The 27308-nt window shown below is 36.3% G+C and overlaps 1 protein-coding gene and 1 pseudogene across 4 annotated transcripts; one reads left to right on the top strand and one right to left on the bottom strand.

Annotated features, from left to right (window-relative positions):
* Nucleotides 1–1532: 1532 nt before the first annotated feature.
* Nucleotides 1533–3027, bottom strand: LOC127780235 (uncharacterized; annotated as a pseudogene).
* Nucleotides 3028–6291: 3264 nt separating this feature from the next.
* Nucleotides 6292–20239, top strand: LOC127778273 (adenine phosphoribosyltransferase 4-like). 4 transcript variants are annotated; one of them, XM_052304852.1, is made up of 6 exons: nucleotides 6299–6624; nucleotides 7801–7911; nucleotides 12642–12734; nucleotides 15323–15472; nucleotides 16170–16228; nucleotides 17236–17821. In XM_052304852.1, the coding sequence occupies exons 1-6, from the start codon at nucleotides 6528–6530 to the stop codon at nucleotides 17296–17298; spliced, it is 573 nt and encodes a 190-aa protein (XP_052160812.1). In that variant the 5' UTR covers nucleotides 6299–6527; the 3' UTR covers nucleotides 17299–17821. The 4 variants fall into 4 exon arrangements, with proteins under 4 accessions (XP_052160816.1, XP_052160812.1, XP_052160815.1 ...); XM_052304855.1 differs by lacking the exon at nucleotides 17236–17821 and adding an exon at nucleotides 16532–16762 and having other exon boundaries at nucleotides 6304–6624; XM_052304854.1 differs by lacking the exon at nucleotides 17236–17821 and adding an exon at nucleotides 20009–20239 and having other exon boundaries at nucleotides 6311–6624.
* Nucleotides 20240–27308: the final 7069 nt, after the last annotated feature.

The following is a 27308-nucleotide window of genomic DNA, read 5'->3' as shown; positions in this document are numbered from 1 at the left end:
TCTTAGTAACACATTACTAACACAAGCACCCATAACGCGCGCACACTCACCCCTATGAACATACATACGCATGCCTTATTCCGATGAGCACAGTTAACTTTATCTTAATAGACCATTATGCCCTTGTGCATATTCCAACATTAAACATTCCTTTGAAAATTTTTAACAAGTACAAAAAAAAGGATAATTAAATTTCGTCTACCTAAAGTATATTGATTTTTAAAAACATTAAATTGGTGAACATGTTATTTTTCTTATTTTTTTCAAAAACAATGCACCATGGAATCATTCGGTTCTCAAATGTTTCATTAAATAATTTATAGTAGGGAATTAACTGCATTGCATGTTTAATATATATATATATATATATATATATATATATATATTACAATATTAGCAACTACTTAATATTTATATGTGAAAACTATTTTCCATATTTTATTTTAAAGTTTCACATAAAAACCTTTAAAACTAACTGAAAATTTTCTTACAATATATACATTTTCATACAACCTTTAAAACTAACAACATTAAAACTATATCTCCTTATTTTTTTGTTTGAAATTTGTTATAACTTTTAGTTTCATAAGGGAATAATAGGCCTTTGGGGGCAAATCTAATGGTCAACTAACATTGATCAATGATAATGGTAAAAGAGAAGTGAGTGCTAACAGAATAGTGGTAAAAGAGAGAGAAATACAAAACTTTTAAGGCGGAAAAGAGAACACGGTTTGGACGGCTAGCAAAAAGAAAAAATAAATACATTCCTTTCAATGTGTATTTTTCAGAGCTATGACAATAAAAATAGTGTAAAAACTTATTAATGGTAGCCATTACTTTTCCAAAGTTTTGAGGTCAAATAGCTAGATAGTGATATATAGTTATATATATAATGTAGTACATCTTCTGTACGTAGTTTTCTTTCCATATGGTCTAGATCCATAGAAAGAGAGAACCATTGGTAGCCATTATATAGGCATATGATTCATTTGCTTCTAAACATGGAGCTATATTTTCTCAACTCTATATGTGCATCTGTGCATGTTTGCAACAACCTAACATGACATCAGTGACTTTTATACATGCCCTAATTATGTGTGTGTGTTCATAGATCAGTGCATATGTTGCGTGCAACATCGATCGCTTTGTGTCAATTATTCATCAGTCCAATCATGTGGGCGTCCATGGACGACAAGCAACACGCGCCGTAATTAAGACAGAAAATAAGCATGACCGGACAGCTACTAGTCTTCAATTGCACTATATTAACATTGAGATCAGAAGTAGGGAGTACAATATATGGCTTTCTCTGTCTTTAACAGAATTTCACTATATTATAATTGGAATTGAAGTTTTAAAAAACTAATCTTTTCATTGTTAGCTTGATCATGTACTTACGTCTAGAACGATATATTTTTTTTGACTTGAAAGAGTTATGAAGGATTGTCTCGAGAGCAGTCTACACGAACTTCATGTTAACTAGCTAGAGTGGGAACCGGATCCTCTGACGTTAGGAAACCAACGTCAGAAGATAGTAGTTTCTTCATCCACCGTCCCTGGAGCATCCAACGCCTCTCTTGCTTTTGCTTTATTGTAGGGTGCCGCAATCTCTGTTCTCTGGCGCGTGAAGGGGATTGATTCATCGAGGCGGCGAGCGAGGAAGCGCCAAGCAAACGAATCCTGAGACAAATCAACCTGTATTGGCTCAAACCTCACAAATCAACCTGAAACTTTATTCGATCGACCCAAGAAACTCAAGATCAACGAATACATAAGCTATCTGTGCTACTCCAACCTTGACAACAATAAATCATAAATGGCATTAAGCTAGTGCAGAGCAGAAAAAAAATCATAATAATGTGTGAGCTCGACGGCATTAATTAATTAGTTCCTCGCCGGCGAGTGGTACGGGCTCGGCCTTCCGTACGACGGCGTCAGCATCGGCGTTGGGTGCGGCGGCTGGCCAGGGTGCGGCTTGGGCGCCGGCTTGGTCGACGACGCGGCTGGCAGATGGGCTTGCAGATGGTCGCCGACGCGCACACCGGCGACGCGCAGTGGGTCTTGCCGGCGACGGCAACGAAGGTTCTCTCCGACAGCTGCATGATCCTCGACGGCTCCTGACCGGGGCATGCCGCGTTATGTTTCGCCGCGCTGTGGAGCTGAGCCACGCTGTCGGCGCCGCGGAGGTCGGCGGCGAGCGGCACGCTGAATGCGCCGGCGCCGTCGAGCTTCCCGGCCGCTTCATCTCGTACTCGCCGTCAGCGCTGTTCTTGCACTTGATCGCCACACGGAGACCTGCACACAAATATATACTTCCTCCGTCCCATAATATAAGGGATTTTGAGTTTTTATTTGTAATGTTTGACCACTCATCTTATTCAAATTTTTTTTACAAATATAAAAATTAAAAAGTTGTGCTTAAAATACTGTAGATAATAAAGTAAGTCACAAATAAAATAAATAATAATTTCAAAAAATTTTGAATAAGACGAGTGGTCAAACGTTACAAGTAAAAACTTAAAATCTCTTATATTATAGGACGGAGGGAGTACACTTGACTTAACAATGGCAAATCGAACAAGATCGGGCTGTTGTCGTCCTCGTAGGCTGCGTTAATCCGGTTTGGATGTGAAGGACGAAAATTCGACTCGGCGACAGTGACCGCTTCCTTGATAGCCGTCTCGATGAATCGATCACCTTCACGCGCGAGAGAACAGAGGTTGCGGCACCCCACAATAAAGCAAAAGCAAGAGAGGCGTTGGATGCTTCAGGGATGGTGGATGAAGAAACTACTGCCCTCTGACGTTGGTTTCCTAACGTCAGAGAATCCGGTTCCCTAGAGATGATACAAGAGAAAAAAAAAAGTTTCCCTTAGCCCATGCATTATTGCATATTCCTATACTTGCCTCTGAAATAACATACTTTTATGACTTGAAAGAGTTACAAAGGATTGTCTCTCAAGCAGTCTACACGACTCCGTATTAACTAGAGATGATATAGCGGGGGAAAAAAGTTTCCCTTACCCATGCATTATGTATTCCTACATAGACTCTTTCGTCTTTAATTTGTTTTTGAGCCGGTTACGCTGGTCCTTTTCATATCCAAGGAGACGATCATAATGTACGTAACAAAAAATATTACGAGAGAAATAATTGATATAAGAGATAAGGTATACCGTTCATTTGGCTTTTCTTTCTCATGCATAATGTACATCCTATATATAGCACTAGCAGAATAAACACGGATGGTCATAGACATCGTCGAACGCTCTACCACATAATCTCAAACATATATATTTTTAGAGAAACTATACATAATACTAACTTCCACCGATCGCAAAAAAAAAAAAGAGTGGTGGTGGTGTCTCCTGTTTGCCTCCACTGGCTTAAATCCATAAAAAAAAAAGGAGCTTTAGTTTTGCCTCATTCTGTTCTCCCCAATATTCACAGGCAGATAGCCCAAATCTTCAAACCCCGGGACCCCACAGAAATGGATGGTTCCATCTTGCTAGCAATGATGCATGCACACGGCTAGCTTGTTCGTATATATTGTCTTCATGTGCCATTCACATATACTACTTGCCTCTTGTATACTCCATCCATATCCCAAAATAAATTAGTTTCTATAGATGAATCTGGATATAGGTTATGTACTTCAGATTCATATCCAAGAATTGATTTTTTTTATGGGACATATGGGAGTATATGTATTCATGTTCTTATCTCAAAATTTAAGAGCTAGCTGAGGGGGCCTAAATTAAGGGGGAAATAGAAAAACAAGTGGACTTGCAATAGGACTTTTTGTTGGAGAAGGTGGATACTGCATGCTTACATTAGGATTTGTTGCATCTTAGAATATATTATTGTGTATATTGTATCTTTAAAACATACTCCTTCTGTTTTAGGTTATAAGATGTTTTGACTTTAGTCAAAGTCAAACCATTTCAAGTTTGACTAAGTTTACCAAATTAGTTTTATTAAATTAATAATTAAATATATTTTTATAATAAATTTATCTTTGGTCAAAATATTACTATTTTTTTCTATAAACTTGGTCAAATAAACATCTTATAATAGAAAACAGAGGGAGTATGAGTGTTGCACTTTCTGAGGATTGCTACATAAAAGAAATTTCATAGGATTTTAGAAGAGATATATGATGCATGTTTGTTTCTCTCTCGCAGTAGAGCCCAACAAATTGAAAGCAAATCCAATGGCTTTAATTTGTAGGGGAGTTTGTGGTTAGGCAAATGTCTAGCTCAGTACCCTCCAAATTATTTGGATCAATGATTGTTAACACCAGTGGATCTACACATCTAATCCCTCTAGCTACCATAGTACCATGATAATTAACAATGTTTTCTAAAGCACCCCCTGTTAACTAATTAATTAATCTGTACTCCACAACATAGGGTAGGGTATATTTTTCAACAAATTCGATCCACCGCTGGGACCACGCATCGGAATACGTGCCCGGAAGATGCACGGCATGGATCATATGTGCAGCTCTATCTCAACCTCTCTTCTCCAGTACAAAAAGGCACAGGACCCCACTGACTAATCAACAAGATTAGCAGTTAAATAAACCTTGGGTTGCATGTAAAATAAGCTATTAATTTGCATGGATTAGTATGCATATACGTGTACACATGATAGAAAAGAATGGTGCTACTGCTATAGGCAGATCAGAAGAACCAGAGACAAGTAAATTAAGACGTTGGTTTTATTGCAAGTTGGGAGATTTGGCAAATCCTCCTTGGGATTCTTCGTGAGTCGTCAAACTTTTCGGTTTCGTTTTCTTCGAACTATGTATATATAGCTTTTGAGATTTCGTTTTATGTGGCCTGGCCCTCCAAAATCCAAATTGGCACTGAAAAATCTCGGCTTTTCGTTGTGCCGTCTGCTAGAGTTTATAGTTAGGTAAAGCTCCAACATCTGCCAGACTATGATTAGCACTTGTGTTATTGGGTTAATGGTACCCACATTTTCACTTTCTTATCAAGCCAAGTACCATTGAGATTTAATTAGACCTCGTTCGGAACACGATGACAGGAACGATTAATTGTTATAACTTGTGTAGAATATACGTATAAATTCAGTACAGATTTAAACAGATATAAGTTCAGCTGAACCTCGCTAAGAAATATATATCATGAATCTCTCTTTGTCGTCACCAAGTTTGGGTCTTATCCAGTGATTTTCCGTGGTTGGATACCGAACACTGGTTTTTACAACATTAATCCTAGTAGGGAATTTTCATGCATTACAAATGTGGCCTTACCCGAGATTTGCATATTATTGTACCTAGCATGGACTCTATTATTGTGTTCACCTTTCTATCATACTTGTTTGTTAATAACATAGTCTTGATTTTCTCTTTACAATAAGGTTTTGTGGAATACTCCACACTTGAGATATTTATTTGCTCGCTATTCATACTCTTAGCTAAAATGTTAAACAAAATATGGTAAGCGAACATATCTCTACTACTTTAAAAGTGTAATCGTCTGCCTTCCGTTCCCTTCTCACCATGCACCAGAGGTTGTGCGTCCCTTTATGTGTACGTAATCAATATAGAATTCAATACTTTTCCCTCAATCCACCCACCTAGCCTATCCCTAATTATATAGGTTAGTCTATGTTTTATTCTCAATCCATCCACCTAGCCAATCCCTAATTATATGAGACGGCCCATTGGAAAGCACAGATATCTTACTAGTTTGAATTAAATGTCATGGTTACCCAAAGAATCTCAAGTGATCTATGAATGAAAAGATTGTAGCAAATTCCAAAGAAAAACCTAGGTCAAAAAAATCCTTCGAATGAAAATTGTTGCTTTTACGCATCGCAAAACTGAATTTTGAATATATTATAACAGTCAGTCTCATTACTGGAGTTGCATGCCTGCAATCAATCGAGGATTTTGTTCCTTGCACACATATTGATATACTGACTCTTCAGAGAGTGATAACACAAAATGGATCTGCAGGCTAGCTGCTGAGCCATTGATCAACCAATTTTGTCTTTTCCTGGATCAATGCAAAAAAAAATATTCAGTGACAGGCATACAACCTGAAGAACCAATTAAGTGAGAGTTGATCTGATTAATTAACTGATCAGACGGGTCGACGGGACGGCCGTTTACATCCCTAGAGGCTCTAACACACCTTCATCATGCATGCATATGTGCTATTTTGTATATTTATGTGTGCTATAAGTATATAATATTAATCTATGTAGCAACATCTCTAGATCAGGTCCTAGCTATGATATGATCTTCCAGGTATATATTGGAATTGGAGTGAGAGAGCCCAAACATGCACTGTTGTACAGAACCAAAATACAATTGCAAGTAGCTACATCATCTATAATTCATTCATCCATATATCTGAAACTGCAAGGAGGCTGCTGGCTAGCTTCCTCCTCTATTTATACACACACCCCTCTCACAGACCTCCACTTGCATCTCTCTCTCTCTCCCAATTATATTTGTAGAGAGAGGGAAGAAAAGAAGAGAGGGGAGGAGCAATGGCAGTGTCTGAGGAGAAGAAGAAGGAGATGCAAGACCCCAGGACACAGGCCATAGCATCCACCATTAGAGTTGTGCCCAACTTCCCTAAGCCAGGTTCTCTCTCCTGTCTTGCTTGTTGTTTTTTAGCTTAATTATTCTTGCATCCTCTCTTGCTTTACTGTGATTTCGAGCTTAGTTCTTGCATGTCTCGCTAGTTAATTCATGTGGTTTTCTAGCTCTATCTTCTTGTTTTGAAACCGAACGATGTTATTTCTTTTGAGTATAAATATTTTTCAGAAGTATTATGTATCAACTGGTTGTCTTCTTCTTTCTGATCCTTTTTTTCAGCAAATATGTGCTCATAATCTCATATATACATGTGCAATAGGGGCTGCAATTCTATAAAGAATATTGACCTTGGGGGTTGCCTTTAATTTCAAGTGCCAAAATCTGTGTTTCCTTGCAAAGGTCCCCACTGGTACTATTGATCCTTGCCTCCTTGGTTCTTTCCTTCCTTTTTTTGTTTATTGGTTCTGAACCCAAAAACTTTCATGAATATAGCTTGTTTCTTGTGTGACTTTATCATGAGCTTTTTGCAGCTTGTAACCTATAACCAAATTTCTCACATTACTACAATTTATAGGCATGCACATGCATGGTTTGAGCATGCACATTTACCACAAAATATTGTTGTTGCGAACTGATCTTCCTTTATTTTTAAAATTATTTTTCCTGCTATATTATGTCATGAAGACATATTTAATCTTCCTATTGAGGTGAAACTCTCACTCTATTCAAAAGGCTAATTATGTGGATATTTCGATAAGCGCATCCATCGTGATGATGAAGGTGGTGTGAGCAAAATGTTGTGTATTCGAGACATTATGATTTTCCTTTTAGAAGTCTTTTCCCACTATATATATATATATATATATATATATATATATATATATATATATATATATATATATATATATATATATATATATATATATATATATATATTGGTTGGTATCAGTTTAATTTGAGCACGCGTGCGCGCGCTCTCTCTCTCTCTGCATTTTTCTCAACACACATCTCATCTTCCCTTGCCCGCCCAAATTCAATTTTTAGAATTCCCACAAATACTTTGGAAGAGTTTTGAGGCAATTATTTTTTTCTAGAAAAAAAATCGATTGACTAGATCTGCGAATTAAATCAATGACACATCCCTGCAGAAGAAAAGGTCTATGCAATACCTTTTTCTTCAGGTTCTTTCATAATATTTGTTTTTCTTGATGAAATGTGCAGGAATAATGTTCCAAGATATCACGACCCTACTTCTAAATCCCCCTGTGTTCAAGGACACCATCGACTTGTTCGTTGAACGGTACACTGGCAAAGGCATCTCCGTTGTTGCTGGTAACATATAATTGTTTTGTTTTTTATCTCAAAAAATTGAAAAAATCAAGATTTATTTGAACTTGTGCACTCTGTTTATTCAAGTACTCCATCCGTCCCTTAATTAATATAAGGGATTTTGATATTTTACTTGCACTGTTTTGATCACTCGTCTTATTAAAAAAAATTATGCAAATATAAAAACGAAAAGTTGTGCTTAAAGTACTTTGAATAATAAAGTAAGTCACAAATAAAATAAATAATAATTCCAATTTTTTTAATAAGACGAATGTTCAAACAGTACAAGTAAAATGTCAAAATCTCTTATATTAAGGGACGGAGGGAGTAGTAACTAATCTGATCTTTATCTCAAAAAAATATCAGATCTTATCAAATCCATTGAAATATATAATTTATTTTTTTAATACTAAGTCAGAGTTATTATTTATGAAGATCCAAATATAGTTAATTAAAAGCGTGACTTTGACAGGCACACGATGGGTCGATTGAAAGTCTAGCCAAGTTGTATAGTACAATATCTTTTACTTGTCGTTTTTTATACTGACCCGGCCTCCAATAATACATACTCCTAACCGTTAATTACCTACTTATTACTGTAGAAAATCGGTAAAGTTCAGTAGTATCGAAGTAATTTCATGGAAAAATCTAATGACATGATTTTCATTTGTCGATTCCAAAAAAAAAAATGCTAAGTCAATTTAATTTATAAGATTAACGAAAATAATTCTAAAATGACAAATAAATTAGAGAGAGAGAGAGAGAGAGAGAGAGTGTGTGTGTGTGAGAGATCAGAGCGAGAGAGATTATTCGTATGAGGAGTGTCACAGTCAAATGTACAGAGAAATGAAGAATAATGCAGCAGTAGTAATTGACAACAAAACAGGAGGTTTGGCCTCTCTATCTGACCCTTTTGTAAAGTTCGAAGGCTTCCAGATGATATGACAAAAATATTTGCCTTTCCCTCCACTTGTTTGTGCCTGTTGGACAAATATTTTGACATCATATATATGTGCATGACAATTGGACATTTGAGTCAGCTACCAGTATAGATTGGTATATAGGCATATATGGAAGTTTGAGGCACTAACTATGAAAAATATACATAAATTGGATTTGATTAGGTGACTTGTCAAATATTCATGGTCCTGTCATGTTCATTGGATTGGATCCTCCACCACATAAAAAAGCTTCAACTAGAACCAAAAGGTAATTAGATATGCACATCAACAAAACTAAACCATTGAACATAACTCTATAATACACACCTCCAACAACTAATACACATATGTCAATTCATTTAGGAGTGGTCATTTCATTCCACTATTACCCATAGCCTGTAGGAGTTCACTTTATACACCTGGCACTGTCATACCCCTACCTATCTTGTTCTTTACAAACTTCAATAGTTAGTACTCACAAAGAAAAAAAAACTACTAGTCAGTTAAAAAAAATACTTTGCGTCAATTGTTGAAGTTTAGGTCGATAATAGAAACCATTTAGGTAGGTAGGCCGTGCACATATGTTGCTTTAGTCCACCATCCCTTTTGTGTGCATCCGTGTATATGATCAATTGTGTATGTCAAAACTTTTGGGTATGCCCTCTTTCCTTATCACTTCACCCATAACGACATATGCACATGCGCATAGGTCAATTGAGGTGTACTTTCCTTTCTCTATGTACGCCTCAATTGACCTATATAGCGTGGAAATAGACATCTTTATTCTAAGGCGCCCACCATGCCATACACATATTCGATCTCTCGTGTCAGCTCACTAGGTCATACTAATATATTCTCTTGGTTGTCACTAATATAGCCTACGTCACTGCACTATGGCGTATCACAGGTAATTGTGATGCTACCAAATTTTGAGATGGGGAGAGGATAGCTGATGGCTATTGAAATGTGACCACAATTTAATTTAGAAAAAAAAATGGGGATTTGATGTCTTACCACTCTTTAGATTGGAGATTTTATGGTTTTCCATCTTGGCTCACACATCATTTATTGACTCATATGTCTCCACATGTGATTTTCACAAGGTGATAGGTGGCAATCTAAAGAGGAGGAATTCAATCCATTGGAAAACATTCCTATGAAATTAAAGTTTTCAGATGTAGCATTGCTTCAAAGTAATTTCATAGGATATAAAATTCCTCCATGATTTGGAGAAATTGTAGCATAATTAAGGTCTAACATAATGTTCACAAATACCTTTGATTAAAATTCATATGCACTTTTTTAATTTTCTTTCTCCCTAATTAGATACATACTCTTAAATTTATTGTAATTTTCTTATCAGGTACTCCCTCTGTCCCAAAATATTCTAAAAATTTGGATGGATGGGATGTATTCTAGTACTACAGATCTGGTCATACTTGTCTAGATTCATAGTACTAGGATACGTCACATCCAACCAAAATATCTTATATTTAGGGACAGAGAGAGTATCAAACAACTACTTTGTGCAATTCCAACACTGCTCCTGTGATTTTCCTATTTCTAGTATCGTGTTTCTATATATCTTGCATCTCAAAGGAACCCTCGGTTTATTTCTCGGGCCAATATCATCCCAGGCACTTTATTTATGCCAAAATACATGTGTGGCTTATTAACTATACTGTCTATTCTCGAATAATTTTTATGGTTGATTATTACCATCTCATGTTGTGTTATATTTATAACAATACATACTTCAATAATCTATACCAATATAAAATGCATGAGTTTTTAATTAATGCTATAAATATAGGGTTGATACAATTAATCCTGACCTTCACTTTGATTCGATGTCATGACTCAGATTTAGAGTTAGATCCTTGCCCCCAAGTTCCTCCTAACTTAACTAATTCACCATGAATTATATTTTCGAGGTCATCAAATATATCTTAATTACTTCTATTTCTCGGTGTTTGTATGAGCAACATGATTCCACAATATTGTCTAATGAATCATATTAGAGTAAACTTGCATTGGGTGAACATCATCTCTATTTACTAGTGGCATGTGTTGCACGCTTACTATTTATATATATATATATATATATATATATATATATATATATATATATATATATATATATATATATATATATATAGAGTATACCCATATGGGACTCCATGGTGCCCGGGCTCCAAGGTATAAAACACACAAATTCTCTTAAATTTTTAAAAATTTACAAATTGTAAGTAGATATTTAGGTATATGAATTTGATTCATACAAATACTAACAACAAAACAACTCAAACTCAACTTTATTTCACAATTCATTATTACATACCTAACGAATTATATGTTTGGATGTTATATACCTAGAACCAAAATCTAACAAAAAAAAGTTCAAACTCAGTTCAAACTTGTTTGAACTTGTTAGTAAAGAAGTTAATGTTCATATCTAAACACTAAAAAAAATTCATACTCATTCAAATTGGGTATATCCTCAATTTGAATCTTGGAGCCTATACTCCATGTAGCACCAGTTAATTTACCTATATATATATATAGTAACATATTTTTGAAGAATTTATAAATTTAATTATTGCTAAAAAAAGAAGAAGTGTTTTCAAAGTTTAAACTTTGAGAAACTGAGGTGGCATATATAATGTGTAATTCCAATTAAATAGTTACATATATCGGGCCTAATCTTTTCACTTATGCTTATCAACCAAAATTTAAATTTTCAACCTTATATTTGGAGCGGATTTTGAGGTTTTTTCATGGAACTTTATTTTTCAGCCTTTGCTTTTAGATCGTTAAGAACACGTATATAAAAGTTTTATTCACAAATTATTTTTCGTTTACAACTATATCGTTTCTCTTATTCCGCGAATAAGCAAAACGATGGTTCCGATCGATGTTAATTACCAGTGGGCATTAAATCTTTGACGTTCACATGCATGGCATGATGCAAATGATCGATCACCACAAGATCTCTCTCCGGGCCAGCAATAGCCATTTATATATAAGCTACTAGCTGGTGTCCATGCTTTCCTAGATCTTTCTCTCCCTTTCATGATGATAGTATGTATCAAGCTAGTCAATGAGTGAGAGCTATCACAAGATCCAGTGCACATATATCGTACTGTTCCATGGCTGCACGTATGTAGTATGAGTGGTACCGATTTCTGTCGGTGTGGGCCAACAACTCGATCTATTATTTGTTTGGTTTTTTTTTCTTTGTGTACACACAATCTTGTCCTTTTATCTGTGATCATGTATGATATATATATTCACATATGAAAAATACTACTCTCTCTGTTTGAAATATATGGCATTGTTTATTTTTATATCACATTTGATCATTTATTTTATTAAAAAAGTATGCAAGCATCATTTATTTTATTATGACTTATTTCATCTTTAAAAGTACTTTAAACATTACTTATATTTGCATATCTGTATCAATTCTTTTACTAAATTTGTAAATTTTAAATAAGACAAATAATCAAACATGGTGTTTAAGAGTTAACAATGTTGTATAAGTAAAATTGGATGTAGTATTTCAGTTCTTATGTTAATTGGTCTAATTAGGTGCATGCCTTGTCTACTTGTATATAACCATCCATGCCATTATATATGTTCGCTGGTATATCGAGCTGCCATAATATTTATATGTACAAGTAGCCTGGCAGGCCATTTTGAGCTCATGCATGTTTATTAAGTTTGATTTTCTTTGGTTGGAGTAGTAAATTCCAGTAGATTTTTAAATTTCACTTTTTCTTTCTGGTGCAGGGGTCGAAGCTAGAGGGTTTATTTTCGGTCCTCCCATAGCGCTCGCTATTGGTGCAAAATTTATCCCACTAAGAAAACCTAACAAACTTCCAGGTACAGAAAATTGTATGGCTGCTTAACTCTCTAAGTAAAAACTATGATCTGTCTGTTATTAACAGGCGACTTCCTAGAAAGTACGTACAGGCAATTCACATGTAACAAATACTAAGATTTAATACATGATTTTAGTATATTCCTCATAAAATTAAGTCACTTTTGTCTGTATTTTTACTATTTTTGTTTATATCTTATTGGAAAGATTATCCATAATATAAAATGCGCATCAAAGACTATATAAATGTATAACCATGAGAGAATCGAAAGATCCAGGGTTTGTTTAGTTGACAACTAAATTTGCCATATTTTATCTTAGGTAAGACACAATTTTACTAGGTAGTGTTTAGTTCATACTATAAATCTACTTTACCTAAACCCTTAACCACTTTGTCCACATGTCATACACTTTATTTTCTTGCCTAACTTTTCCTGAGTTTAGTTTGTTATTTTGTTTGTCACAAAAGTGTGACAAGACTAAGCTTAGTCATCTTAGTAAAAAATGTGTAACAATATTAATCCTCAACCAAACATGCCTCTAGCCATGCATCCATCAGATGTGGGATGGACTTTTAGAGAAGAAATGGAAAGAAAGGCTGATAGATGGTTGATTCGTTTATAGGAAATAGTTAAATATAGAGATTGCTAAAAATTGTCATAAGACTTTTAGTAAAAAAAATACAGTACAATTTGTGTGTAACTATAATATAACTATATTATAATTGTAATTATATTAAAACTACGTATATTGTAGCTTATATATAACTTATGTATGAGAAGTTACGTGTAATTTTTAATACTTATATACAAGTTACATAAAATTTATAATATAGTTAAAGTACAATTATACTATACATTATATTTTGAAAGTTTTTCACTAAACAATCTAATGGCCGTTTTTTAGAGTCCCTTAAATATTATATGTCATAAATATATATAACAAATAGCTTAAAACAAGTTCTATAAACAATGCTAACATAATGTGAAAAGTTCTTGGAAAATCATACTATGAAAGCGTGGCACGAATAAACTACAAACACTACTAGAATTCAATGGCATCCCTAGAGCCAAAAACCCAAGGGAATGGTGAAAAACTATAGGGAAGAGGTTTCCCTAGAGTGAACCCTAGGGAATGCCCTCTAGGGAAACAGTCTACGGAAAACAAAGAGCTCCCTAGGGTTTTTGCAAGAGAAACCTAGGGAAAGGAATGCTCCCTAGGGTTGTTTGACCTAGGGAAAAATGCTCAGCTGGTGGGTGTCAAGTGACGTGTAAAGTTACTGTCCCTAGAGTTGTTAGATTCCTTTTGAAACCCCAGGGAACAAAAACATGCATTCCCTAGGAATTACTTATTACGTTGAGCATTTTTTTAATATAATTATTACAATTTATGATGTTAATCAATTCATTAGGATTTATGTAAAATAAATTGCACTAAAGGTAAGTAATATTGCACAAAGACCACCACCACACATAATATGATTAAACACAGGAACAAAATATTGTTTAAATCCACCAGCACCATTCAAAAGATGCATTATAATCATCTTGCCCTCAAAATGGCATAATTCCACTTCATTACACATGTTTCGGTAAGAATCAGCTTTACCCAAAAGTTAGGCGCTATAACTACCAAGTTTTCCCAAAAGTTGGCCCTATGACCACAGCCAGTTGAAATTAAAATGGATCAAGTTCATCTAAAGCTGGGAGAAAGGTGGTGGCACCATTAGCAGATGAATTGGTCAAGTAGCCACCAAACATTCCTTCAGCTATAACATTTACCCTGTCATCTCCAGTTTCCTCTCTAACACCTGATACTTGGGAGTCATCCTATAAAAAAACAATTGTTACAATTTTATTAAACAAATTTAGTGAACAACCAATTTGTTTGATAAGGCTTGTATATATAGGGCAAACAACAAAACTAACAATATGCAAGGTACTGATATGCAAGGTACTAACAATATTCGAGGGAAGGCAATGGGTTAGAGAGGACGATGCACTTCCAACATCGATCTGCAGCAATAGAGCTCCATAATGCTCTATCTGAGGTCTTCTAATCAGCAGGGAGCTCCGATTTGGATAGCATCCAGAACAAAGATAGGGATTTGGAGAGGGATTTGGGGGAGATTGGAGAAGCAGCAAAGTTGGGGAGGACCGGAGGAGAAACACCCTTCTGATGTTGTTTAGGGGAGTTGGAGGGGGGGGGGGGGGGAGAAGATATTTTAGTCTACTACAGTATATTGCCTTCCCGCAAAAAATTTCGCTGCTGGGAGCTTTGCCTCCAAAATTTTCTGTGGGACCCACTTTGGTTGCCACTGTGGCGCCAAAAATTTCATAATAGAGCTGATGTGGCATAAGTTCCCTAGGTTGCATATTGTAACTCTAGGGGACATAAATCTTCCCTTGAGTTCTCCATAGTCACCCTAGAGATTCTTATTATCCCTTGAGTTCTAATTTAAACTCTAGAGGAGCTATTAAATTCTAGTAGTGAAATAAACCTGACCAAGAGACTGAAATGAAACTTGCATAGAATTTTGTATGTGAATGGGAATTTGATAAATTGCGTATATATATATAAATGTGCGCAGGTGAGGTGATGTCAAAGGAGTACGAGCTGGAGTATGGTGCCGACTGCTTGGAAATGCACGTCGGCGCGGTGCAGCCCGGCGAGCGAGCGCTCGTCGTCGACGACCTCGTCGCCACCGGCGGCACGCTCTGTGCCGCCATCGTCTTGCTTGGTACGTATTCGTTTTATCCCAAAATATAATATTAGGATGTATCTTATTTAATACTAGGTTTATATATTTTTGCACGAATTGAATGGAGTATTAATTATATCATATCTGTAATTAAATTAATGAGCATATATATGGATGCATATGCCAGATTGGAAATCGATCGATCGTTCACCAGCTAGCCGGGCTTAATAAGATAACACTCATGATATATGTTTAAATTCAGATCGAAGAATTAGTGCTAATATCACAAAATTGTTGAATTCTCAGGAGATATATATGTGTGTATTACTATTACATGTATTATAGTATACCCGTCCGTTCCAAAATAAAATAATTTTTCATCCATCCCACACATACCAATACAAAACCAAAAAATCTAAAATATCCTCAGTTTATCAAATTCCATTACAATTAATTCTCTTTTTATCTACTGGAAATGCATATATCACATACTTTTACAAATTGTGATGCAATAATTGCTTAAAATGGATTTATTTTGGGATAAAAGGAAGGAAAAAAATGATATTTATTCTGGAATGGAGGAATTATATGGTGCAATAGTGACTCAAATGTGACTATCACCCTGTTTGGGGGAGCTCAATATTATATATAACATGTTAACGCAGTACAATGTGTACTATATAGGAGCATTTTCTGTTTCTGATCATATATGACATATGAATGTGCATGCATGCAGAGCGTGCTGGTGCAGAAGTGGTGGAGTGTGCATGTGTGATTGAGCTCCCGGAACTGAAGGTGAGTTCTTCCTTCCAATTTAACTAGAGGCACTTTTACTTTTAAGAAATAATCTATAATCATTCTAGCTTAAAACTTAATTAAGAACATACCGTATGCTTAAAAAATAATTCAGGTACTATTAAATATGGAATTAAGCACACATTAATTTGATTTGGGTTTAGACTCTTTAGAGTAGTTTTGGGGATGTGGCCATGGCTTAAAGATAGCTAATTTGGAATTTTTAAAAATTGTGTATAACAATTCAAGAAAAATGGAATAAATCCATATTAACATCCCCTCCCCATTCCTCAACTATCACAGTTATGATGCTTATGAGGAAGATAGAAGAGGGGGAGAAAAATTGATACATACGGGACCTATTTTTTTTTACTGATCGAACTGTGGAAACCACCCTAATTCAGGGATAAAGCTGTGAACAGTAATACATGTTGTGAGATAAATAATGTACAGTTTGTAAGTTGTTGAATTTCCCTTTTAAGATAAATATATAATGTGGTGGTCAAGGTCGAAGGGGTAATATATATAGATATAAAAAATTAAAATTCCTCCGTGATTACATGAATTCTATTTGGATGAAATAGAGTGTGATTTATCAAAAGAAAATTGAACACAATGTTCCAAATTATATAAAGCTAATTGTCTAGAGACTATTAGGGCCTTTATAGTGCGAGAACGTATCGAGTTGCTTTGGATCACCAGCTTAAATTTTCACGTACGTGTCGACTAAACCCGTGCCTCTGCTGAGCCTCTCGCCTCCACACAGGGAGACGAGTTCTTCGATCTTGGTGAGTCCACACGCGGCAAAAAAACATGTCGCATCTGCGCTGTGGTGGTCGTGCCTCTGTCTCCTCATCCCCTCATGCCGCATTAGACCGATCTTGCATCTGCGCTATGCGTGTCTCACATTGCTCCCTTAATTTTTAAGCATTGTTTCACTCTAGACCAAATTCCACTTGATAAATTAAACCACAGTTTGGCTCAAGCTATGACCGCATTCATGGCAGGATATAGATGGGATACCATATATAGGAGGGGACCCTGTCACAAGCTATTTGAAGCTAGCTTAACGGCTGGCAGGTAGTGAGCTCATTTCCAAGTTCGATGGGAACATGAGAAATACAAACAAGAAGAAATATATAATATATTGGTACAAGGATAATTCATATTTTCTACCAGCTAATTTGCTTGCTTCATGCGTCCCCCCGACAGTGTTGATGTCGAGTGATTCCGGCCATCCTTCTCCACGAATAATTTGCACACGGCGACAGGGATATTGGCAGTGTCTGGCCGGACAGCGACAGCTAGCCCCACATTATCGGGATACTACGGAGCTGTTTGATTCAATGCTTCAACTTGCCAAACCACACTTTGGACTGCCACACCTCGTTAGCCTTGTGTTTGATTCATTGCCATAGTTATGACAAGCCACACTTTCTTACCATCTTACTCCACATGTCATAGACTTAATCATTTGTCTAACTTTGCCACAAGTGTGGCTTACAATTTGTAGGCCACAGAAAGTGTGGCAAGCCACACTTGTCTAACATTACCTAAAGTGAGTTATGGCAATGTTAGTTAAGAACCAAACAACCCCTACATGCATCACGCACTCCTAAACATATACCGTCACCAATTTTTCACATAGTAACCATAATTGTCACCAATTTTTTTTTAAAAAAAAGTCTACTAATAAGGCTGCATTTGGAGGTGGAGGTTGGGAACTCCACCTCCCCACACCGCACATAAAACAAAGTGAATTAAACATTAGCAAAAATAAAGTTGAAAAAATATATTATTAGTATAATTTTTAAATTAATTTTTTATATATTTTTGAAAAAAAAGTCCCGTTTAGCAGTTTGGAACGCGTACATGAAAAAAAGAGAGGAGAAAATAGAAGTTGTGAAGAGATGGGGTAAAGAACACACCCTTATACTTCTAATTACCATCCACGTAACTTTTTGTCCTTCACACACCACATGTGGATTGGCGGATTTTTAATAGTTGGTGTTGATGCTTATGCCGGTTAATACTGATTACAGATAGAGTAGTCGAAATAGAACAATTCTGATTAATTAAGCAAAATGATGCTTTTAAAACTACAAAATTCATTGGTTTTATCATAAAATATAATAAATTTAAATTTACAATTGTATATGTAGATAGGGTAAGATTACAATTACATGTAGATTTTTTTTCGTTTGTTTTTCACAATTTTTTAGTTGGTGTGCATCGTAAGTACACCAAGGTAATAAGTTCATGCATGTACAATAAGTGCCTTATACCTGTTTGGTTGAATGGCACACTTTATATCATATCAAAATTTAGGCAAGCTATAGTAACTAAAACTATGGCTTAACACATTTCTACTCCATCTGCTATGGTGCGATTAATTCCTTCATCCAACCTTGCCACCAGTATGAATTATGGTAAAGTTTGACAAGAAAGTGTCACCAGCTAGTTCAGATCCAGTCATCCCTGATGGGTTAGAAATGACTCATGTGTGACAAGACCTATATCCATCAAATTATGACTTAGTACAACCCATAAGGAGTTTTGTGGTAGTGTGTTGTAAAGTGTGGATGTTATCTGAACATGTCCTTCATCTGTATTTCACTTATATTCTACACTTTGTTTTGAGGTCATGTTATACTATTTTTATTCTAAAATATAGTAACTCTTAGCTATGAATTTAGATACGGAGTATATATATTTTGAGATAAAATAAATGAACTAGTTAACCCAAATTAAATAACTTCCGTACTTTGGTAGAGAAGAATTGGCAGGTGGCGCTCCTACTTTCAATTCAGTATATATCCCGTTCTTCATCCAAATTCAATATTGCCGGCGTTAACCGAGAGTGATTGAACATTGACACATTTATGTACTTTTCATGAAACAAAAAGATGGATAGATACGCAAAATAGTACTAGCAAAAGAAAAGATGCATGAATTATATAAAGTGTTGAAGCTAGTATTATTTTGATTAAAACATTGGGATATATTGATTCGGATGAATATTGTAAATACATCGATGATAGTAGAATAAATACAATATGTTGTATTATTGCAATAACCGGAGTTTATCTTGACTAGTGATGAATCGCCGTAGACTGCATCGAGTAATGAATTAACTATTCCATTAAACTAATAGTTGTCTCAAATTAAAAGGAAAATATGAGTATCACCAGTCTCCAAATGGATCGCTGAATGTCGCATTTTCAGCTTTAATTGTCCACAATGTCACTGTCACATCATCGCGAGAAATGTCCAGGATCTTCCGGCTAGCTCCACAAGATGGTGGGCTAGACAACCCGGGTTCAGAGTTCACTCTATCGGTTCAGGGGTTTATATCGGAGGTCACCGAAATCTCAAAATTTCGGAAATTTTAGTCCGAAATTTTGAACAAAATTTAGTTGAATTTGAATAAATATTATCCAAATTCATGAAAATATCGAAAAAATCAAAAATTTTGGCCAAATTAATATCGTATCGGGGGTCACCGAAATGACCAAAATTTCCAACCCTGCCCGGGTTAGAAGCCTCACCCCTTCTAATTATTTGATATTATGTTATTTTCTAATATTCGCGTATTTGTCGTTCAACAAACTGTCACTTCATCGCTGGTTGCTGGCTTGCTGCTGCTGAGTCTCTCTCCAGTTATATACATATATAGGACTCTGCATCAGTTCCCGTCAAGAAAACGAGAGAAATTGAAGCTGTCGCCGATGACTGATTAATTTGGGGCTGAAATTTTCTCTTTCTTTTTTCTTTTGGCAGGGTCGTGAGAGGCTCAATGGGAAGCCACTGTACATTCTGGTGGAGTCTCACTCCTAGCTTAGCTACATATATACCACTCTAGCTGCAGAATTTGATTCTTCTTCTTGGTGCATTCCACTATTCTGTCCATGTGTAGTTTAATTTTGTGTCTGCTTAAAATTCAGCACTCAGTGTGTAAGTGTATGACTCTAATGGATGGCAACTCTGCTGATCGCGGTGTGGGTGTAGTAACATCTTTCTTCCGTGGATTCGTTTTTTTTATTTCAATCGCTTTAGGTGTGTCCTTTCCATGCTTCACTTTGGTATCACCTCAAATTTCTTGTGATATCTAGGGCCTATTTGACAGGGCTACAGCTTCAGCTTTACCTCTTTTGAAGTTGAAATCCAAACAAATGATTTCAACTCTACCCAAAATAGCAACGAAGCGGTCTGGAGTGATATGAAAAACTAAACTAGAAGTATGGAGCAGGGTTCGGACCACTCGACAGCTCTACTCTAGACTCCGCTCTTGCAGTTAGATTTAGGCTCACTGCCACGTGCTCGGCTGCCAAGCGCTAATCTTTATTCTACAATTGAAAATTATGAAATTTGAATAAACCACCCCATAAATGACTTAAAGTTTACGATTCCACCTCATAAGTAATTTGGTTGCAAATGTCCACCCCTACTCACTTTATAAAACACGTTTAAGATTACATCTCATAAGTAATAGGCTATAATCAATGTGTTTTTATAAATTATGAGCCATCAATATAGTCTCTATCAAAATTAAATACTTCTAGGATTATAGCCTTAACACTTTCCTTGAAGATTCAATAAAGAGAATTGTTGATGAGAGTTTAAACATTGTCGTACTTAGTTTCACTATATGCATAAAAGAATTCAATGAAACATGAAGAAATAAGTCTAATGCAAGTACTTGGACAAGATTGACTCGCTAGCTTAGCATGTGATGGCTCTACATCAGCGATAGTGAGTTGATTTCGTTAAGCACATGCGTAATGGGATGATTTTTACAACAAAACTACGTAGGAGGGTGTGCATTTACAACAAAATGTGATTTATGAGATAGAATATCAAACTTTCTAACATTAACTTCTAATCTATCTATTTCTTTATGATTATTTTTTTATGTATTGTATGAAAAGCAGTAATTGTGTCGGGACTCCTACTCCCTCCATCCCAAAATAGATCAGTTCTAAAGTTTGAATTTTGTCCTAAATAATAAACCAACTTCTATCTTCTTACCTACTATCAGTTCACAAATCGAGAAATGTTATTCCTTCACTAATCCCCATCCATCCATTCACCAATACAATTTCTTTATTAGCTAAGAGTATTTTGTTTTTTTGTCGTTTTCCTTAAATCCTTACTAGAGTGCTAGGGTTTAAGTTTTATTGGGACAGTGGGAGTGCATTGTTAGTCTATTTTATATATGAGATGTACTCCCTACGTACTTATAATGGAAGTCATTTTGAACAGCGACACGGTCTCGAAAACACAACTTTGACTTCTTGTTTCTATAAAAATATTTATTGAAAAGTGATATATGTATACTTTTATGAAAGTATTTTTCAAGACAAATCTATTCATATAATTTTTTTTATATTTTCAAACTCAATAACCTTAAGAGTTATTCATGATTTATATTCCTAAGATTTGACTTAAAAATTATCCAAAACGACTTCCTTTACGAGTACAAAGGAAGTATATATTAGCAATGTTCTTATTCAACATTAACAGCTTCTCGTCCTTAGTTTGTATATCATACAATCCATTAATTCATTTTGCCTGTTTATACAATACATAAAGGTTATATATACTTAGAACCTGTTACAGAGCACGGGCACTTAACTAGTCACACGAAAAAACTGTTGTGCGAACAAAATCCCGATACATAGATCGCCCAGCAACCCGATCCCCAACACAAGGAGAAAAAATATAGTAATCCGTACATGCGTATCGGACCATATATAAGATGCGACTTGTATCGGTCGTCGTCGTCATAGAGGTAGATCGAGTGGACGTCCACCATTGTCTTGGGAGATCGATGCAGATGGAAGTACCAGAACTAATCTCCTCCCACCGACGGCGGCCGATCAAGGCCTCTCTAACATCGACACTAGATGCTCCGGGCCACGCATCGTATTCGAATCCGTTTCCCCTTCAAAAGCATGGATGGTGGACCCTATCTTCTAACTAGGGTTCGTCCCCTTCGCTTAAATGTATGGATACTTTCGGGCCTCATGTTTTCGCTTATGCTTATGCTTATCAGCCAAAATTTGAATTTTCAGCCTTAAATTTGGAGCTGATTTTGAGGTTTTTTCATCGAAGTTTATTTTTTCAGCCATTGCTTTTAGATCTCTAAGAACATGTATATAAAAATTTTATTCACAAATTACTATTTGTTTGCAAATATGCCACGAATAAGCGAAACGATGGGCCGTTTGCAAGTATGCGGTGCGTGTGCATCAGGGGCTTAAAAAGACGTTAATGGGCTGGCCCACCAGCAGTAAACCTTATTATCCAGAGCATTTGCTAAGAGCATCCCCAGCAGATACTCCATTCAGGCCTCTATCCACAAAATAGAGGTTGGGAGAAGAAAAGTGAGCTCTAGCAGATACTCCATCCCAGCATCCAAATTTAGCTATCCTCCATCCGGGGAATTTGGCGTTTCTCTCTCCTCACGCCATCCTCCACATCCTGTAACCACCAGCGTCCCCCGCCCCCATCCAAAGTCCGGATCGACCTCCCCTCCGCCGCGACCTCCCCAATGTCGTCGTCGTCGTCGGCCAGATGTGCATTTTTTCCCAAGGAGTGAGGGTGGAGAGGGAAAGACATACCAGATCTGGAACCCGCAAGCCCACGTCGGCCGTTGCGCCGCCATGCCTCCGCGCCCGTCGCACCGCCGCGCTGCAGCCCCCGTCGGCCATCGCGCCCGTCATGCCGCCGCGCCGTAGCCCCCGTCGTGCCGCCGCGCCGCAGGCCCCGTCAGCCGCCGCGCCCCTGTGCCTGTCGTGCCGCCGCGCCCCTGCGCCCGTCGGACGCTGCGCCCCACGCCCGTCGCGCCGCCGCGGCCACCAGCCACCAGCCTCCGCCTCCACGCTGGGCGGAGAGAAGAAGAAGAGGAATAGAAGAGGAGAGAAGAAGAGGAATGGGGAAGAGGAGAGAAAACAAGTAAAGAGAAGAGGAGAAAAAAATAGTTGGGAATATTAAAAATACATCCATTAAAATAAACTCATTTAGATTATCGGGATAAATAACACTGTTAAAATTTAGTTGTTTAAAATATAGTCCATAAAAAATAATACAAATGTATGGTTAGTTGAAAAATTATTAGTAAAATATAGGAGGGAGTGATATTGGAAGATGCAATATAGATGATCTATTGGAGTGAGAAGGAATATGGATGAGGAATCTTTTTAGATGGCCATCCATATGAGCATATGGAAAATCAAATATGGATGAACTGTTGGGGATGCTCTAAAGGATAATATAGTGTCCATTTCCCTGATTCCCTCCCTCCACCAATGGCGGAGGCTGATTTTTTTTCCCTGAAACATTCTCCTTTTCGTAAATGAATACATATAATTATAATTTGGTTGTCTAAATTCAAGCTTTTCACCAACAATAGTAATAACCTGATAGTGTACGAGTTACTGAGAACAGATTTGATATTGCATCAATTGGGTTCTTGTTCAAAAGTACTTTCTTTCGATTGTGATCTTTGATTAACAAAACATTGTAGAATAAAAATTTACTGTCAAGGCCCAGTTTTAGACCATCAAAATGCGCATACTGGAAAAAAGGAGGTTATGCAATATATAGAAGGAGATGTACAAGAAATTAGATCAAACGAGGGGCACTGGGTAATGTTTTGTTCATCGAGATCACGCGAACGTGATCTTCCATCACGGAAAAGGCCGAACAAGTCTATGTAGTAGCAAACAATCTTACATCACGCAGCAGAACGAACATGGTAAAAGTGAGACCTCAAAAGTTCACTTCAATTGCGTCTACAAACCATTTGAAGCATTGAGGGCAAGTGCTATGGTAGACGTGACTACCACATTCAAACTTATTCATATCATTCACTCATAAATTAAGAGCCAATCCATAGAATATGTCACCTCTAATATACAAATACCAATATCTCTAGTACTCTTATACCTTTCTTGAAACTAGAAAGGAAGCCCGCGCAGATGCGCGGGCAATTTATTTTATTATTTGTAATGAGAATACTAAAAAGAAGTTATATCACACTATATTCATTATAAAAAATCATAGATTACCTTATAACCATAATAACTAAATAAGTATACCATGAAATAGACCAAAGACTTTGATATACTTTAATGTCTATCATATTAAAAAAACACTTTATCCCGATTATACGTAAACTCGCATATTACCATCCTTCCCAAACATTCGAGTTAATATGGGTTTTGGCTTTTTTTCTCCTTTTATTATACATCGATCCACTTATGCATGTTCAGGAGGCAATATACAATGGAATGATCTATATTGTCAAAATTATTTTTACTAATTGTTAGCACTATTTAGAAGAGACTGACATAATAAAAAAAAGGTTTATAATGTGGTTTCATTGACATTTAGGAGTGTACATACGCATGAATGTTTTTTTTCCGGCGATTAGTAGTCTCGTACTTACTTATGTACATTTTTCTTGGGTTTTCAACAAACAAATATTTTTTTTCTCTCCTAGGGATAGAGTATGTGTATGTGCATTCATTGGGTGGTTGTGCACGTGTTTATATGAGCATCTACAATTGCCTTTTACTTCATAGTTAATAAAAAAATACTTTCAAGTAAATAGATGGGATGGCGTGCAGTGGCGTGGTGTGGCTTCTTCGATAACCTCTCACCAGGAGTGGTCACTACATATATATGTATAACGTGAAGAAAATCGTAGAGCTACAAAGAAAGAAAGAAAGAGAACTACCGAACACAAGGATTATATGTACATACTCTTCTTTTTTTTTCTTTTCGACATTTCCTGTGTACATGTGTACATAGGGAGGGATTAACTGGTTTTTAAGAGCGAGCGATCTAATCTAATGGTTGAAAATAATGAATCCACCGGTTTAAGTGTAAAACGGTGGGTAGATGCTTTATTTTTTCTTATTATTTTTCTTACATTTACTTAATTTATTAGAGCATCATGTAACATCCTAGAAGTGGTTGTAGGAGAGTAGGAATATTATTACTCATAGTCGCAATCTAATTGTAGTCAACTATTGTTTGTCTGTCACTTGGTGGCATCATCTACTTATCTATCATCTTTTTATGATTTCCCAGTTAGTATCGTCCTTCATCCTCAATGCTAGATGGTACACATGCTCATTGGATATGAGATAATTATTAGGTGCATTGTGTAGGGTATGACTCTGTCAGGGCTACGGATAAGGTATACCCTCTACCCTTGGATGTACGTGATATGGCAATACGGTACATCTGCGCGTGTATGGACATTCTCTGTATACGCTAAGGAAATTCATCTCGAAGTCCACCAATGGAAAGGTTCCTACCCGTATAGGACTGGGTCGTCACTATATCATGCAGGGTCCGATGTCTCCGAGTCCTACCTGGAAACCACCTGACCTGCGATATAGAAGGGACCTCCCGGAAAAACCTAAGGCATCGAATCTCATAGCCAACACAACGACCACAGCCTACGAAGCCGGAGCCTACAGGAGCCAAGTCGCCGAGTGATCTAGTCGAATCAACTCGACTACGATCTCGTCGGTATCGTCGAGTTCTGTTATTCTCTTTGTCATTTATGGTCATCCCCGTATAATCCCATATCAACTGGATTAGGGCTATTACCTATTAAGGGGCCTGAACCCGTATAATCTTTGTCTCTTGTTTCCTTGATGTCGTATTACGTAGATCCTCGTACCAACGTACCCCAATACCCTCTATATCCGGTCTACGGGTACCCACCGTCGACAGACTCGAAGATTGATAGACAGTGGTTTCTATATAGAACTTATATATACGGTGAATAGTAGGGACATATAATTGATATATTTGGCTACTACTAATTGACAAAGTAAATTATATACTACATATTAAGAATTTTAGTACCTAAGTACTCCCTCCGTTTCACAATATAAGTCATTATAGCATTTTCCATATTCATATTGATATTAATGAATCTAGACATATATATCTATTTAGATACATTAAAATCAATATAAATATGAGAAATGCTAGAATGACTTACATTACGAAATGCCTTACATTACGAAAGAGAGGAAGTAATAATTAAGGTTGAGTACCGAAGTACTTATAGGATTGGCCACCCCTTGTTTATTGTAATCATGCTTACCGGACATTGTGTGTGTTTTGGAAATGGTTTCTATATAAAAGTATTCTAAAAATTAAATAAATATACTTTTAAAGTTTTAATATTTAATTCTTAATTAATCATAATATTCAATGCCAATGACCTACGTTGTTTTGCACGTCCTGATAAGCTCAGCCAATGAGCTAGAGCGAATGAAGCCTAGGACATAAAGCACATCAATACTATCAAAAGAAAAACACATAATATATGAAAAATTTAGTAATGTTATTTAGTTATATCAGTATTTAACTTTTGGGAATGTTTGAATGTTATTTTTATTTTTGGAAATGCAAGTCTAATTTCTCAAGTGATATACAGTTATATAATCTATATTTTCAATTTGTTTATATTTTGTATGGATGATCCGACAGCATACATCTTGTTATAATACAACTCCAAATAACATATATTTTTGCATATGAGCTTAAATTATTAGTTTTATTTTTCATCTAATCTAAGTGAGAGAAGAAGAAAAGAAAAAAAAGACGTGAGGCTGGGCGTAAATGTACCGTACTTTTTTTTCCTTCCTACTTACTCCCTCTGTCCCATGACGGGAGAATCGAGAATCGAGTCTATTCAGGAAGAATTACAGCAATTCTTCAATCCTAACGAAGTAATTCCGGGGGAATCCAATGAACAACAACGATTACTTAGGATCAGCTTGCGAATTTGCAGCGCCGTAGTAGAATCATTACCAACGGCACGCTGTGCGCCTAAGTGCGAAAAGACAGTGCAAACTTTGTTATGCCGCAAAATATAAGCATTTTTAGCTAACTAAAAATTGCTATATTTTAGGACGGAGGTAGTAGCGATCAATGGCATAAACGTGGCGGTTTTGGGGATAGATTTAATTGGTGACTTTTAAGATATAGATCTAATGGTGATAACTGTGGGTTCACCCGATTAAATAAAAACCAACGATTAGATGTT

Source organism: Oryza glaberrima, chromosome 7, assembly GCF_000147395.1.
Source record: "Oryza glaberrima chromosome 7, OglaRS2, whole genome shotgun sequence".
Classification (NCBI taxonomy): Eukaryota; Viridiplantae; Streptophyta; class Magnoliopsida; order Poales; family Poaceae; genus Oryza; species Oryza glaberrima.
The sequence above is the reverse complement of the archived record's forward strand: the minus strand, read 5'-3'. Positions and strand labels throughout refer to the sequence as shown.

What these genes read in the sequence shown, in the direction of transcription:
- LOC127778273 (XM_052304852.1), top strand. Translation starts at nt 6,528, where the DNA reads ATGGCAGTGTCTGAGGAGAAGAAGAAGGAGATGCAAGACCCCAGGACA. An exon ending in AAAACCTAACAAACTTCCAG is followed by an intron (nt 12,735 to 15,322) that starts GTACAGAAAATT and finishes AAATGTGCGCAG; the next exon opens with GTGAGGTGATGTCAAAGGAG. An exon ending in TGCCGCCATCGTCTTGCTTG is followed by an intron (nt 15,473 to 16,169) that starts GTACGTATTCGT and finishes GCATGCATGCAG; the next exon opens with AGCGTGCTGGTGCAGAAGTG.